At 40.0% G+C, this 16238-nt stretch overlaps 1 protein-coding gene across 5 annotated transcripts in view; it reads right to left on the minus strand.

Moving 5' to 3' along the window:
- Positions 1 to 15462, minus strand: part of dscaml1 (Down syndrome cell adhesion molecule like 1) — a 166472-nt gene extending 151010 nt beyond the window's left edge. The window contains exon 1 of one of the 5 annotated variants that reach the window (XM_067450992.1): positions 15183 to 15410. In XM_067450992.1, the coding sequence (XP_067307093.1) occupies positions 15183 to 15225 (43 nt within the window). In that variant the 5' untranslated portion in view covers positions 15226 to 15410. Of the gene's footprint in view, positions 1 to 15182 lie in introns of all 5 variants that reach the window. The other 4 variants (XM_067450993.1, XM_067450995.1, XM_067450996.1 and 1 more) reach the window with 4 other exon arrangements.
- Positions 15463 to 16238: the final 776 nt, after the last annotated feature.

Here is a 16238-nt window from a genome sequence, read left to right on the forward strand (position 1 = left end):
GTCAAATATAATTCTGAGAGCTCTTTTCAGGACCATGGACAGTGACTGGGTGGTCCCTAAACACATTTCAGCACTATAGACAGCGTCAATCTCCTCTCGGCGGAAATACAAAACTAAACTTTGAGCTTCTGTTAAAACTAAACATCTGTTAATCTGCAATAGCTATTTCAAAGTCATACAAATACATATATATTCATTTCTCTTATCATTGGACAAACAAGGGCAAACATCTTCCTGTGCATAGCCCCAGAAAATGCAGACAATTCTGAAAAGCCTGCATGACAACACATCAGTTCACAGAAGATCTGAACAAAACATTGCAACACTGGGAAATATGGTCATGGTCATAATGAAATGGGATGAAAAACAGGTCAACTGGTTAGTCCCCCTGCCCCCCACCCCTTTTGCCATAGCAGATTATAGCCTAAAGCATAAACCCCCATAATAAAGATTGCAATATCTATAATCTCACAGTGGGGTTCTGGGTAAGGGGTTGTGGATCCAAAAGGGAGGGCCTGAGGATATCCCCCACCCCCCACCTACACTGTCTGGGTCTGAGGTAAGGGGAGGGGAGGGGGAAAGGGAAAAACTTGAGAGCAGGACAGCTGCAGATTGTCCTCCACACCAACAGGTGCCACTGTTGAGATGCTATCGGTGAAATTCTACCTGGAAAAAGCATTCCCTCTGCTCATGATGAGGCCACAAAACTTTTTGAGACAACGACCTGAGCTGTGAACGGCATGTAATAAATTACTCGGAATTCTCGGAATAAATTAGGCGGAATTCCAGTTATTCCAATAGGAATTGGTGTGATCAGGAGGTTTTGAGCAAAAAAGTTCCCCATGCAGATTTCGCTCATGTTCAAGTTGGTCAAGTGAATTTATCACACCGACCAACAGAAAGCTGCTTGGTTTTAAAGTGACTTCTGAGTGAGCAGCGCTGTGAGCCAGCCCTTTAATACCTTAAAGGGCTGGCTCACCCAAAAAAATTGAAAACTGTCATTAATTACTCACCCTTATGTCATTCAAAACTCCTAAGACTTTCGTTAAGACCATCTTCAGAACACAAATAAAGATATGTTTTATTAAATCTAAGAGCTTTTTACCCTTCCATTGACAGCTATGCAACTACCACTTTGATGCTTCAAAAAGTTCGTAAGGAGATTGTAAAACTTATCCATGTGAATCAAAAAGTTCTGTAGACTTGATCGCTTTATATAATGAACAGATCAACTCACACATCAGATATGGTAAACGGAAGCTCAAGCATGTTCCCTTTACGTGCAAGAACCAATGAGGTTCATTCTCGTGTTACGCAGCACGTTTGAGCTTCAGCAAGAACCAATGAGGTTCATTCTCCTGTTACGCAGCACATTTGAGCTTCAGCAAGAACCAATGAGGTTCATTCTAGTTTTACGCAGCACGTTTGAGCTTCAGCAAGAACCAATGAGGTTCATTCTAGTTTTACGCAGCACGTTTGAGCTTCAGCAAGAACCAATGAGGTTCATTCTCGTGTTACGCAGCACATTTGAGCTTTAGCAAGAACTAATGAGGTTCATTCTCGTGTTACGCAGCACATTTGAGCTTCAGCAAGAACCAATGAGGTTCATTCTAGTTTTACGCAGCACGTTTGAGCTTCAGCAAGAACCAATGAGGTTTATTCTCCTGTTACGCAGCACATTTGAGCTTCAGCAAGAACCAATGAGGTTCATTCTAGTTTTACGCAGCACATTTGAGCTTCAGCAAGAACCAATGAGGTTCATTCTAGTTTTACGCAGCACATTTGAGCTTCAGCAAGAACCAATGAGGTTCTTCCTCGTGTTACGCAGCACATTTGAGCTTCAGCAAGAACCAATGAGGTTCTTCCTCGTGTTACGCAACACATTTGAGCTTCAGCAAGAACCAATGAGGTTCATTCTAGTTTTACGCAGCACGTTTGAGCTTCAGCAAGAACCAATGAAGTTCATTCTCCTGTTACGCAGCACGTTTGAGCTTCAGCAAGAACCAATGAGGTTCATTCTCGTGTTACGCAGCACGTTTGAGCTTCAGCAAGAACCAATGAGGTTCATTCTCGTGTTACGCAGCACGTTTGAGCTTCAGCAAGAACCAATGAGGTTCATTCTCCTGTTACGCAGCACGTTTGAGCTTCAGCAAGAACCAATGAGGTTCATTCTCATGTTACGCAGCACGTTTGAGCTTCAGCAAGAACCAATGAGGTTCTTCCTCGTGTTACGCAGCACGTTTGAGCTTCAGCAAGAACCAATGAGGTTCATTCTAGTTTTACGCAGCACATTTGAGCTTCAGCAAGAACCAATGAGGTTCATTCTCGTGTTACGCAGCACATTTGAGCTTCAGCAAGAACCAATGAGGTTCATTCTAGTTTTACGCAGCACATTTGAGCTTCAGCAAGAACCAATGAGGTTCATTCTAGTTTTACGCAGCACATTTGAGCTTCAGCAAGAACCAATGAGGTTCTTCCTCGTGTTACGCAGCACATTTGAGCTTCAGCAAGAACTAATGAGGTTCATTCTCGTGTTACGCAGCACATTTGAGCTTCAGCAAGAACCAATGAGGTTCTTCCTCGTGTTACGCAGCACGTTTGAGCTTCAGCAAGAACCAATGAGGTTCATTCTCGTGTTACGCAGCACGTTTGAGCTTCAGCAAGAACCAATGAGGTTCATTCTCGTGTTACGCAGCACATTTGAGCTTCAGCAAGAACCAATGAGGTTCATTCTAGTTTTACGCAGCACGTTTGAGCTTCAGCAAGAACCAATGAGGTTCTTCCTCGTGTTACGCAGCACATTTGAGCTTCAGCAAGAACCAATGAGGTTCATTCTCGTGTTACGCAGCACATTTGAGCTTCAGCAAGAACCAATGAGGTTCATTCTCGTGTTACGCAGCACATTTGAGCTTCAGCAAGAACCAATGAGGTTCATTCTCCTGTTACGCAGCACGTTTGAGCTTCAGCAAGAACCAATGAGGTTCATTCTCGTGTTACGCAGCACGTTTGAGCTTCAGCAAGAACCAATGAGGTTCATTCTCCTGTTACGCAGCACGTTTGAGCTTCAGCAAGAACCAATGAGGTTCATTCTCATGTTACGCAGCACGTTTGAGCTTCAGCAAGAACCAATGAGGTTCTTCCTCGTGTTACGCAGCACGTTTGAGCTTCAGCAAGAACCAATGAGGTTCATTCTAGTTTTACGCAGCACATTTGAGCTTCAGCAAGAACCAATGAGGTTCATTCTAGTTTTACGCAGCACATTTGAGCTTCAGCAAGAACCAATGAGGTTCATTCTAGTTTTACGCAGCACATTTGAGCTTCAGCAAGAACCAATGAGGTTCATTCTAGTTTTACGCAGCACGTTTGAGCTTCAGCAAGAACCAATGAGGTTCATTCTCGTGTTACGCAGCACATTTGAGCTTCAGCAAGAACCAATGAGGTTCATTCTAGTTTTACGCAGCACGTTTGAGCTTCAGCAAGAACCAATGAGGTTCATTCTAGTTTTACGCAGCACATTTGAGCTTCAGCAAGAACCAATGAGGTTCATTCTAGTTTTACGCAGCACGTTTGAGCTTCAGCAAGAACCAATGAGGTTCATTCTCGTGTTACGCAGCACATTTGAGCTTTAGCAAGAACCAATGAGGTTCATTCTCCTGTTACGCAGCACGTTTGAGCTTCAGCAAGAACCAATGAGGTTCATTCTAGTTTTACGCAGCACGTTTGAGCTTCAGCAAGAACCAATGAGGTTCATTCTAGTTTTACACAGCACGTTTGAGCTTCATCAAGAACCAATGACGTTCTTCCTCGTGTTACGCAGCACATTTGAGCTTCAGCAAGAACCAATGAGGTTCATTCTAGTTTTACGCAGCACGTTTGAGCTTCAGCAAGAACCAATAAGGTTCATTCTAGTTTTACGCAGCACGTTTGAGCTTCAGCAAGAACCAATGAGGTTCATTCTCGTGTTACGCAGCACATTTGAGCTTCAGCAAGAACCAATGAGGTTCATTCTAGTTTTACGCAGCACGTTTGAGCTTCAGCAAGAACCAATGAGGTTCATTCTAGTTTTACGCAGCACATTTGAGCTTCAGCAAGAACCAATGAGGTTCATTCTAGTTTTACGCAGCACGTTTGAGCTTCAGCAAGAACCAATGAGGTTCATTCTCGTGTTACGCAGCACATTTGAGCTTCAGCAAGAACCAATGAGGTTCATTCTCCTGTTACGCAGCACGTTTGAGCTTCAGCAAGAACCAATGAGGTTCATTCTAGTTTTACGCAGCACGTTTGAGCTTCAGCAAGAACCAATGAGGTTCATTCTAGTTTTACGCAGCACGTTTGAGCTTCAGCAAGAACCAATGAGGTTCTTCCTCGTGTTACGCAGCACGTTTGAGCTTCAGCAAGAACCAATGAGGTTCTTCCTCGTGTTACGCAGCACATTTGAGCTTCAGCAAGAACCAATGAGGTTCATTCTCCTGTTACGCAGCACATTTGAGCTTTAGCAAGAACCAATGAGGTTCATTCTCCTGTTACGCAGCACATTTGAGCTTCAGCAAGAACCAATGAGGTTCATTCTTGTTTTTACGCAGCACATTTGAGCTTCAGCAAGAACCAATGAGGTTCATTCTTGTTTTTACGCAGCACATTTGAGCTTCAGCCGGAATAAAGGAGATTCATTCTTGTGTTGCACAGCACGTTTGCACTTCAGCAAGAACCAATGAGGTTCAATCTCGTGTTACGCAGCAAGTTTGAGCTTCAACAGGATGTTTGTTCTTGCGCATCAATTAGATAAGGTTCGCTTGAGCTTCTGTTTATGTTCGCTGAGCAATGTTTAAATTTGAATAAAAGCCTAAATTCAATCTGTTCATCATATAAGTCTAACAAGACTCTTCAGAAAATTTGGACTAAACCACCCAATTCATTTGGATTAGTTTAAGATCTCTGTATGAACTAGCTTCATCAAAAAAAGAGATTAATTTGTTTTCGAAAGATGAACGAACCTTACAGGTTAGAACAACATGAGGGTGAGTAATTACTGACATAATTAAAATGGGGGGACGGGACGGGACTATCCCCTCTTAATATTTTGTAAATAAAGTGATAAACTATGCTAATTGCAAACTTTTTTTTTTTTTTTTTTTGCAAACAATGCACTCCTGTCACTTCATAAAATTGAGGATTAACCACTGGAGTCACATGAATTACTTTAATGATGTCTTTACTACCTTTCTGGGGGTTGAAAGTGGTATTTGAGTAGGCTCAATGGAGGGACAGAAAGCTCTCAGATTTTATTAAAAAGATCTTCATTTATATTCCATAGATTATGTCTTATGTGTTTGGAACGACATGATAGTTCTATTAAAACGTACACTATATTATAACGAAATATTAGTGATATATATGTTGTTTACGGAAAAAAAATGTCAGCCAATTTTGAATGGCCAACAAATGAAAAAGATGCTTAAAAGCAATGCGAAGTTTCAGCATCTAGCAATGTTTTCAATGTAAATCAATTTAGTGCAGGGATTTGTTGATACTATGCATTAAAGCTCATTGCAAAAAGAAAAATATTGAAGCCAATAAACAGCAGTACCCACACAAAGCATGCAACAATGGTCGACCACTACGTCTAAGGGCTTCAAATGTCCAGGGACTTCATATGTCCATGGACAATTGTTGAGACGTTTAGGGTAGATGATCAGTAATTTAGGGGAGAAAAGAGAAAGGGCAATGGGGTAACCCAATTTCTTCTCTCTTTGTTCTGAGATGACTTCCGTGTGAGGGCTAACGAAGCCCTGCAGCTCCTTGCTATTCTCGTTGCCATATGCCAAATGAGGGAAAGGACTGCATGGGAATGCTGAAACGCTCCATTAATGATGCCCGTTTTCCCTCTATCTATCTGTCTAACTCTCAAGATGGACGCGTTATTCTCCACCCACTTCCTCGAACCGAAAAAATTCCTGCTCAAAAATGTCTTTGCTCATCATTTCATGTTGTTTTTCCTTCCTTCCCGCCATCTCTCCCTGTTAATCGCCTTCCATTTTCCTCTTTCTCAGCTTCCCCTTTATGTGTGGTCCTTCTAGCTTTTGCACATTCGCACAACATATACATACATATATACATGTATTTTTTTTGTTTTGTTCAGACGCTACGAAAATGCTGTTTGAATATGTATTGCGGACATCCTAGGCTATTGCCAATGGTGAGCCGCTATGCATAATGCAGCTCTCTCAGTCGCTCATCTGCATTTGCTTAGACACACACTCTCTCGCATGCACACGCATAGATCTTCATACCCTGTCCCCGAAGAAATCCGCACACAATCTCTCTTCCGATCACTCTGTCTCACCTACATAAACATGTCTAAATGCAGACGCATATTTTTGGGACGTGCAACTGTTCGACAACAACGCAATTCAACCATCCATTTGCCTCCGAGCCTCCCAATTAATTTATTCGCAGATTGTTCAAGGGCCATTTCCGCTGTCAATCCTGTCTGTATCGCGCTTCAGCGCTGCATATTTTTTTAACAGCTTTCAGTGTCATAATGTTTTCTTTAACCTTTTTAAAATGACTCATGAGATTAAAAGAGAGAGGCTGACTTTCTTCCTCCTTTGTTTTTTATACCTTTCCTCAGACAAGCCACTTATCAAACCAATAATCATTTATGCACGGCGCAGTCAAGGAAAAATCAATACTACAGGTGCTGAGTAACTTCCAGCTGATTCTAAAGTCAGCCCTACACTACATGCAGTTATAAATGGGTTTATGATAGCAAGAATGAGTGTGTGTGTGTGTGAGAGCCGGGCATTTCTTGATAGCTAGGCTGAAAAGGACACATGTACACATGGTGTTTAGATTACATTTGTTCTGGTATATTAGAGTAAATCTTGCCTGCCACTGTTGTCCCTGTGATTGTGCAGTGCTTTGCGTGAGTGAGCTAGAGTGGATTGGAAACCAGTCACATGTAACCTCCCACATTTGCATGTCAGTCTCTTTGAGAAGAGGGAGAGAGAAAAGTGTACATTTGGTTAAATAATTAGCATTTTGTATACATCTATCCTACTCACATTATATGAATCAAATACCTGATGTGATCATGGGCATGTACACCTTTAAAAATAAAGGTGTCAGGAAGAACCAAAAATGGGTTTTCACAGTGATGACATAGAAGAACCTTTTTTTTCTAACCATTTTATAGTCTAAAGAACCTTTTTGAACTACAAAAAACCTTTTGTGCAATGGAAAGGTTCTTTGGACATTAAAGGTTTTTCATGGAACCATACACCCTGCCATAGAACCATTTAAGAACCTTTATTTTTAAGAGTCTAAGAGACTGGTAAGTCTATTCCTTTCTAATCAGTTTGAAGAGGTTGGATTTTGATATGAGTAAGGAATCTCTACCTCCTTATTTTCGCAGTACTGCAGCGTCAGGGAAAAAAGAAAACATTTTCAGCATTTGCCGAAGTAGCTCAGACTTCAAAGGGATCATTTTGAAGGTTGGGTGTCAGTCCTCTCAATGCAAGAGTGAAAAAAAAATGTCCTGTGTTTTAGGCATGTTATAAACTGCCCCCTTTCTCTTATTAAGTGAGATACATATCATAATCTTAAACCCAAGCAACAGGAACCTGCATTTATTTGGTCCTTGTCGCTCTTAAAAATAAATGTTTTTTATCGGCATCTATGGATCCATGAAGAGTCTTTAACATCCATTTCTTTCCACTGCACAAAATGTTATTTAAAGTGGAAAATGGTTCTTTAGATTTTCAAAATGTTCTTCAAACTAAGAAAAAAAGTATTCAAGAACTTTTGGGAATCCAAAATAGTTCTTCTGCGAAAAATCCCACGTTGAACCCTTTATTTTCTTATATCATTATTGCTCTTGAAAGTTTCCTTGATACTGATGTGACCAACATGACACCACAGTGAAAATGATTCCACTCTCTGGAATAGATGGATGTAACTATATCAGATAAATCATGTCCACTCATAATTTACTAAGTACAATAGGGAAGGAAAATGATAGTTGTAACACAAGTAACACCATCAGATTAGAACATGTAGAGATCCATGAACTAAATTACTATAGGCCGCCACCACCATCCTGGAGTGAGACTCTGTGGCCCTTTAAATGGATGGCAAGTGGCAACATTATATGACAGACATTATATAATCTTGATCAAATCGGAAGTTTCTTACATTTTAACTACTTTAATTTGTAAATTAAATATCAACATACTACATCAAATTTTGAGACATGCAGCACAACAAAAAAAACCTCAAGAGCAGTAACATTGCCACTTCACATTTACATACCGCAAATAATTAATACAAAAAGAAAGGGCCCTTATTTCTATTAGTGTACACCAAATAGAATCCATAAAGATGAGGAGCAGGTTTTACATTGCAGTGAACTAACTTTTGTTTAACGTTACTTTTAACTTCACGCTGACTTAAACGGTTAGTTCACCCAAAAATGAAATGTATGTAATTAATGACTCACCCTAATGTCGTTCCACACCCGAAAGACCTGCGTTCATGTTTGGCACACAGTTTAAGATATTTTATATTTAGTCTGAGACTGTATGCAAGTGTATGCACACTCTACTGTCCTTGTCCAGAAAGGAAAAAAAAAACAATCAAAGTAGTCCATATGTGACATCAGCTAGTAAATTAGAATCTCTTGAAGCATCAAAAATACATTTTGGTCCAAAAATAACATAAACTATGACTTTATTCAGCATTGTCTTCTCTTCCAGGTTTGTTTTTAAGCCTCAAATAAAGATTGAAACGGTCATGAATCAGCGGATTGATTCATGGATCGCGTGTCAAACTGCTGAAATCACGCGTCATTGGCGATCCGAATCATGTTTTTATTCCCTTTACATGGACAGTATAGTGTGCATACACTTATATACGCTATACGACTAAATATAAAATATCTTAAAATGTGTCTGAAGATGAACGGAGGGTCTTACGGGTGTGGAAAGACATTAGGGTGAGTCATTAATGACACAAATTTCATTTTTGGGTGAACTAACCCTTTAAAACTCAACTCAGAAACTTACCAAAGACGTTTGCCCTTTTACGATTTGATTGTTAAACGTAAGCTATAGCGTCACTCCCTTTTAGTGTTGCACTGGAGAGTCTACGCGAAATAAACAACACCGTTCAGGGGTGTCGACAGTTTAAAAGTAATTTCTGAGTTTTCTGACAGTAATTTTTAGTGAGCAATCCATAGTTTTCATGTGTCGTCACACGCCGAATAGGAACGCCCACCTGGAGGGCAAAATAACTATAAGGCGCTGCCATTGCCCGCCCGTCATTTTTACCAGATAAGGTTTGTAGTAAGTATTAATGCAGTAAGACAGTGACATTAAAACAGCAAATTCAATATTTGCCGTATTGAGATTGCACACTTTGTACACGAAAGCAGATGAACACAGAATATTAGTGCAACACGAGGTTTCTCGCTAGGTGTTACTGTTTTCCCCATCGAAACCCATTATAAAGAAAACGTTGCATTCATATTCCGGGTTTCATCTACTCGCCTTTATATAGTATGCATTATCTATATAAAGCAGTAAACTGAATTTGATCTTTTAATATGAATGATTTAGTACGGCACTTTAATGGTTTAAAAGAAGTCGTCAGTTCAGTTTAAAATCAAGTGGTGTAACAACTCGATTTAAAATAAAACCCATATCAACAAATCCTAGATTAGCGTTAAACTTTGCTTAACTGAATCGTTGGTGCAACTCACCCTGTAACGTTAACGTTAGTGTTTCACGTTAAGCGTTTTAAAAACGTCCCGTTGTTTTTAGTGATTGAAATACTGCAGCAGACTGTAGTGTGCCCAAAAGTGTACCTTGTTCACATATTTTTGTTTTAAGATGGAAATTTGACAGGTTTGTGCTGCAGTTCAATGTTCTATCGTTTACCCTCCAAAGCTCCGCGACAGTCACGTGACTGAAAATAAGTTGACGACCACTCGAGTCGCCACTTGCAAGTTTATCTAACCGCCATCTTAAAAGGGCGGTATGTTGCCCAATCAACCGTAGGCTATAATATGGCTATAATACTATTCCTGTTTTTCCTATTAGAGAGGTGTTAAACAAAGCAGTTTGTGTTAGTGGTTGTGTTATTTTGAACTATAATAATATATAATATAGGCAATTTTTATTTTTGTTATCTTTCCACCCACACTTACGCACTTACCGTGGAAAGCGCGAGCAGTGTATTGTTGCTATGGTTACCGCTACCTTACGTAGCCTACTGCAGTGATATTGTAGCTAACTTTTATTGTTGCTAAATATTTTATCAAAAAATATTTTGAAACATTCAATATATACTTAGACTATGAAATAAAATAAAAAAAGCCTACATAGATTTAAGACTTCCAACCTTATGATTCGGGTTCAAGACCAGTTTTAAAGGGATAATTCACCCAAAAATTATGAAAAAATGTAGGCTATTTATGTACTCACCCCCAAGTTGTACGCAACCTGTATGAATGTATTTATTCTGCTGAACACAAAATAAGATATTTTGAAGAATGTCTGTAGCCAAACCCCACTGATTTTACTATGAAAGTCAGTGGTGTCCATCAACTTGAACCCCTAAATATTCCTCTGCGCGCTTCCGTGTTTGTCATGTGTCGGGTCAGAGGTCACTCTTCCTACAGAACTCCGCACGTACAGACGTTACTGGAAGTTATTATAGTTTATAAAGTTTGGATATTTTTTTTACAAAATCGTTTGGCTTCACTTCTAAATGCCTTTATTGGGCCACAAGGATTACTTTTAGGATGGATGGAGGAGCTTCTTTGGCCTTCAAAATCTCATCCCCCCATTTATTGCCATTATAAAGCTGGGAAGAGCCAAGCGTTTTTTATATATAATTTAGACTGGTTTTGGCTGAAAGAAGAAAGTCGTATACACTATGACTTTAGGGTGAGTAAATTATGGGATAATTTAATTTGGGGGGGGGGGGGGGTGAACTGTCCCTTAATAACAGTAGCTAATCTAGCCTACACTATATTGCCAAAAGTATTGGGACGCCTGCCACATGAACTTTAATGACATCCCATTCTTAATCCTCAAAATATCGTGTGTTCAGCAGAAGAAAGAAATGTAGCCTATACAGGTTTGGAACAATTTAGAAAATAATTATGACAGAATTATATTTTTTTTGGGGGGGGGGTGAACTATCCCTTTAAATAGAGGGAATCAACCCATCACAATCCCTCCTCCCTGATACTGCACGTCACATTATTCCGACTCATGATAAGAACGGATGATTTGCGCATGGTGTCCGATTGGATGGACAAGTTGCCCCGTCGTGTCTCGTGCAGCAGGTGCTCTCCAGAGAAGAGGAGTGTTTGTTCACGCGCTTAACTCACCGGCACACGAGCTCTGAAAGGAGAACAGCGGTCACCTGTCGAAGCGGAACGCGAGAGTGACACAAAGATTTTTATTTTGACCGCACTTCAGCTGAAATGGCAGGTGGAGCGGCGGGGTGTGATTTTAGGTGGATGGGAAAATAGCACTGCGCTTAACCCAGTAAATCTCACCGGTTACATTCGTGACACCAATTTTCTTTTGAGTTTGAAGGGTCTGAAAAGAGTTAATGATGTGTTTTACACAGAGTTCAGACGGTCTTGATTGTATGTGGATATTGTACATGACTGGTATGACCAGAGCTGTTTAGTTTCATAAAAGGAAGCATGCCATTATATATTTGCTAATATTAAAACAATCTTCATCATGTCTTTATCCCCACAATTGCCTATAACATATTAAATTGTTACTTTATTGATTCAAACTTTTTGTCGACAGTTGATGAATAAAAGGCAGCCTTAGTCTTTGACTAACTTTTTTGTAAACTTTTGCTTTGTAGGTAAAATAAAAATCTTTTTTTTTTTGGACTATCCAATGAGGTATTTAGCTGGGATGTTTTTGTTGGGTTGTTTTTTTGATAATTCGTGTGTATAAAATTCGTGGATAATTCGTGTGAATATAAAAATCACTGATGGGACAAACATGTTCAAACCATCTTATTTTAAAGTAAAGTTCAAGTAGATATTACTACACAGTTTATGAGAGTAGCATGTTTATATCCGTGACTCATGCTGCGTTCACACAAGGCTTTACTCTTTATTTTTATAGAGGAAGTATCGTATTATTATATTATTATGAACAGTGTGTCATGGAAAGAAGAGAGGAACAGGTGTATATGACGAGTTGGCTATAACGAAATAGAGAGATAGACAGATCCACAATGAGAGAGAGAGAGAGAGAGAGAGAGAGAGAGAGAGAGAGAGAGAGAGAGAGAGAGAGAGAGAGAGAGAGAGAGAGAGAGAGAGAGAGAGAGAGAGAGAGAGAGAGAGAGAGAAATAAATGGAGTCCTTATGGCCAATGACCTGATTTACTTTTTGAGTGGGGGATGCGGCAGATCTCCTACTAATTGCGCAGCTGGGAAGAACAGGGGATTTGATGGGGGGGTGGGGGGTAGAAGGAAACCAATTTTGCATATTTCTATGAGGGGGAGACCGGGTGGGATGGAGGTGTCCTGATGTGAGGAGCAGGTTTGACATTGCGAGCAGTTTGGAGGTGAAATCGTATGAAAGTGGGCAGATATTTAAGAAAAAAACGAATGCTCAGATTTTTCTGTTATGGGTGATGTAAAACATACACATGGCAATAACTAATAATAATAATTATGATCATAATAATATGTCTCACTCTAAAAGGGTTTGATGTGTCGGACGGGGCAAGCTCTTTGCAATCACAATTTAATTTAGGCAAATGTTCAGAAAATCGGATCAGACCGGATAATATCGCAGCCACCACACAAATTTGACGACCTGACGACTGCTGATCCTTAAAATAAATATTGGACAGACACAGATACACACAAGCGAACACACACTGCTTACCATATCTTTAGTCATTATTTAATTTTCAAGTAAATGTGTCATACATAATTATTAAATATAATTATATAGGCTAAATTTAAAAAAAGATGTATCACACTAAGAGTAGGCTAGCCCATATGAATAATAACATGGAATAATTCTAAAATGTTATATTCCATAGGGCCTGATAAATCCAACAGAACTAAAAAGCCTTCTAATAAATGAAGGCTTTATTAATCAGTTTAATAATGATAGTTACAGACTATTATTTGCTAATATTGTTGCTCATAATAATAATAATATACTATTTCAAATTAGTATATTATTATTAATATTATTATTAATATTATTATTATCAAATTACAACTCACATGCAAATAATGTAAATTTCCAAATACAATACTGCAGCATCCCTCGATGCCTTTTTCATTTCATTTGCATTTCCATAAAAAGACAAGATGACCCTCGAGACGACAATTTACACTGGATCTGGTTTCCCAGCCCGGGGTTCAGGTGTGAAGGCAGGGGGGTAATATGCTACAACTTGCCCGGGTCACGATAATGCATAAGAATACATTTAAAATGGCTGATCACGTCTAAACAAAAACGACTTTAATCTGTTTTTTAACATACAATTATTGCGGGAAACGTGGAAAAAAGGTTAAGGAGAAACGTTTCTACATTCCTTGAAAGTGAAAAAGATGGAGGCGCGGCCCTCTCGGAAAAATACGCAGTCCTAATGCATATGCATGTATGATAATTGATGTGCGTTTTACATCTCCTATCGACCATGTCATCAGAGCTTCAGATACATGATAAGCAATACATTGTGAGAATTACAGAAAACACTATATAAACTAAGAGAATTGGAAAATAAAAAGAGAACATGACAAAATAAGTTTGTTTGCGACCTCCACATCCTGGTTTTATGCACTTTACGCCCTACTGCACCCTTCCTCCCCCATTCAAGAACACACACAAACATACACAAACACACATTAATACACACCACAGTTCGCTTTCACAAACCCCCCCACACACTAGAAGAGAGACAGAATAATTCTGACCTTATTCATTCCCGATCAAATGACATTGTAAATTAAAATATATAACAATCAAAATGTATTTTCAGTTCTAAAGCATCAGGACTCAAGCACTGTGTAAAGCATTTGCATTTGAATTGTTTGTGAAGCAATATCAGATAAAGAACACTTCAAAACAGGCGCACACGTTTGGAAGGGGTTTCATCCCCCCCAAAAAATATTGTGAAAGATCATTTCAGAAAAAAAAAAAATATGAGCAAAACTGAAAGCACATCTCCAAGGCTGGAGGGTGAGGAAAGGAGGGGTATGTATGCTGTGAGGTGTCAAAAACAAAATTGTTGAGGAGACATCATGACAGAAATTGATGCATAAAACTAACTGAATTAGCAAATAAATAACCTTAATTATGATCGAAATAAACCACATCTTCATTTTGCATTTAAACAAATTCAAATGTGCTATCAAACCCACCATCAGCAAACCAGGAATCTGTTGGCATAGAAAATGGAGGACCACTAATTGCACCAGTGCTAATTGGAAATGAGGCTGCATAAGCCATTCTATTTTTCACAGAATCTATGCAGATATATTCACCTTTTACCAGAGACACATGCTTTTATTTCAAAATGTATATTATTATTTTCCATAAAGGCATAAAACAGCATGTTACTATAAATAACGAACAGACCTATTCAAATCCAAGGAAAATTACATATTTTAGCGCAGTAAAAAAAAGTACCAAGAGAAAAAATATATACACCTCACTGACCAACTCTACTTTTCCCAACATGCAACTTACAGAGGGCCAAAAGTGTATGGCTAATGCACACGACCGATGCAAAAATCTGCTCCCGTTCTACATATTCATAACTCAACAGCATATTCATATCTTGCATACAAATCATGCTATCTCCCCCATCTTTGCGCACGGGAACATGCAGATCCTACAGCCTCATAATCTTCTGGTCGTCGTTAATCAGCGACTAGAGAAACAATTTTATACATTTTAAGCAACTAAAAACATTTCTAACGAAGTTGTATATTAGTTTTGGAGCGAAAGAAACTTCTTAAAATCCAGATATGTGAGCGCACAATAAAATAACGTTGAAACTCCCTCCGTTGAACTTAGAACAGCGCAATTTTTTCCCTAACAAATTAATTGAATTGTGCAGTTATGTTTCCACATTACAAGTAAAAATAAAGCAGTGGTAAATAACCTTCCCACGTACCTTCTTGAAAAGAATACAGCAGGAGTAAAGTTACCAGCCACATGCCATAAATAGCAGGTATATTTCTCAGGAATGTTTTGCAATCCCGACGTGTGCACTGTGCAGTATTCGGCCAGGCGAGGCTCCGTGCAGGAGTGGTGACGATGCTCCCCGGCGATCTCTCCAGCCCTAGTCCCGTACTCGCCAGCGCCGAGAAGCGGGGAAGACTTTGGTCCCGCCTCTCGTACCCTCCCCTCCGCGGGACCGTCATCCGAACGGCCCCTCCTTCGGTAGTCTAATGGTACGGCGAGATGGAGAGGTGCTGGTGCGGGGCCAGAGAGAGACGCGGCGAGGACGGCGCACGGAGTTTTGTTGGTGGGGGTGGGTTGAGTGCATCAGAGAGGACAGGACTTAACATGTTGTTGTTGTTGTTGTTGTTGTGAGCGGTCCACGTGGCTGGAGTCAGCCTGGGCATTCTGTGGCACTCAATGTTACCATGGCGCACCTGGGAACTAAAAGGCTGCCTTTTTTACGCACGGCGGATCACTTTTCGCGATTTCAAAGGCTTACCTTTTATCGTCAGAAATCTTGCATTGATGCAACGCTGATGGGAAAACAGTTTAAACCTCGTGTGGTCCCCCAGCCAGATTTGTTTGCTGGTTTTAGGCACTTTTTAAAATACCAGGACGAAAAACCAACATGACCATTCTGGGAGAACACCTTAAACCAGTCAAGACCCGCGAATCAAACCAGGGCTGAGAGTCATTTTAAAGTAAAGTTCGTGTAAATGTTGTGCGCAAAACGCTCCGCGTGGGTTCTTTATGTCAGTAATCGGTGAGTGACACGCGCGCGTCCTTAGAGACACAGCACGAGACCCCGTCATGCTCTCTCCATGCATTAACGTATGCGAATGAGGGAGAACGCGTGCTTCGGAGGCGCGCCGAAGAATGTCTGAATCGCCGGCATTGTTCCGCGCTCAAAATGAGCGGAATGACATGCGAAGGGCGTATCGTGTATTGTCTAGAATGGTGGATAATGTTCACAGACCACCCCGGCTTTATCGTCTGGTGACTATAG

The sequence above is a fragment of the Pseudorasbora parva genome, chromosome 8, assembly GCF_024679245.1.
Source record: "Pseudorasbora parva isolate DD20220531a chromosome 8, ASM2467924v1, whole genome shotgun sequence".
In the NCBI taxonomy this organism is placed as follows: domain Eukaryota; kingdom Metazoa; phylum Chordata; class Actinopteri; order Cypriniformes; family Gobionidae; genus Pseudorasbora; species Pseudorasbora parva.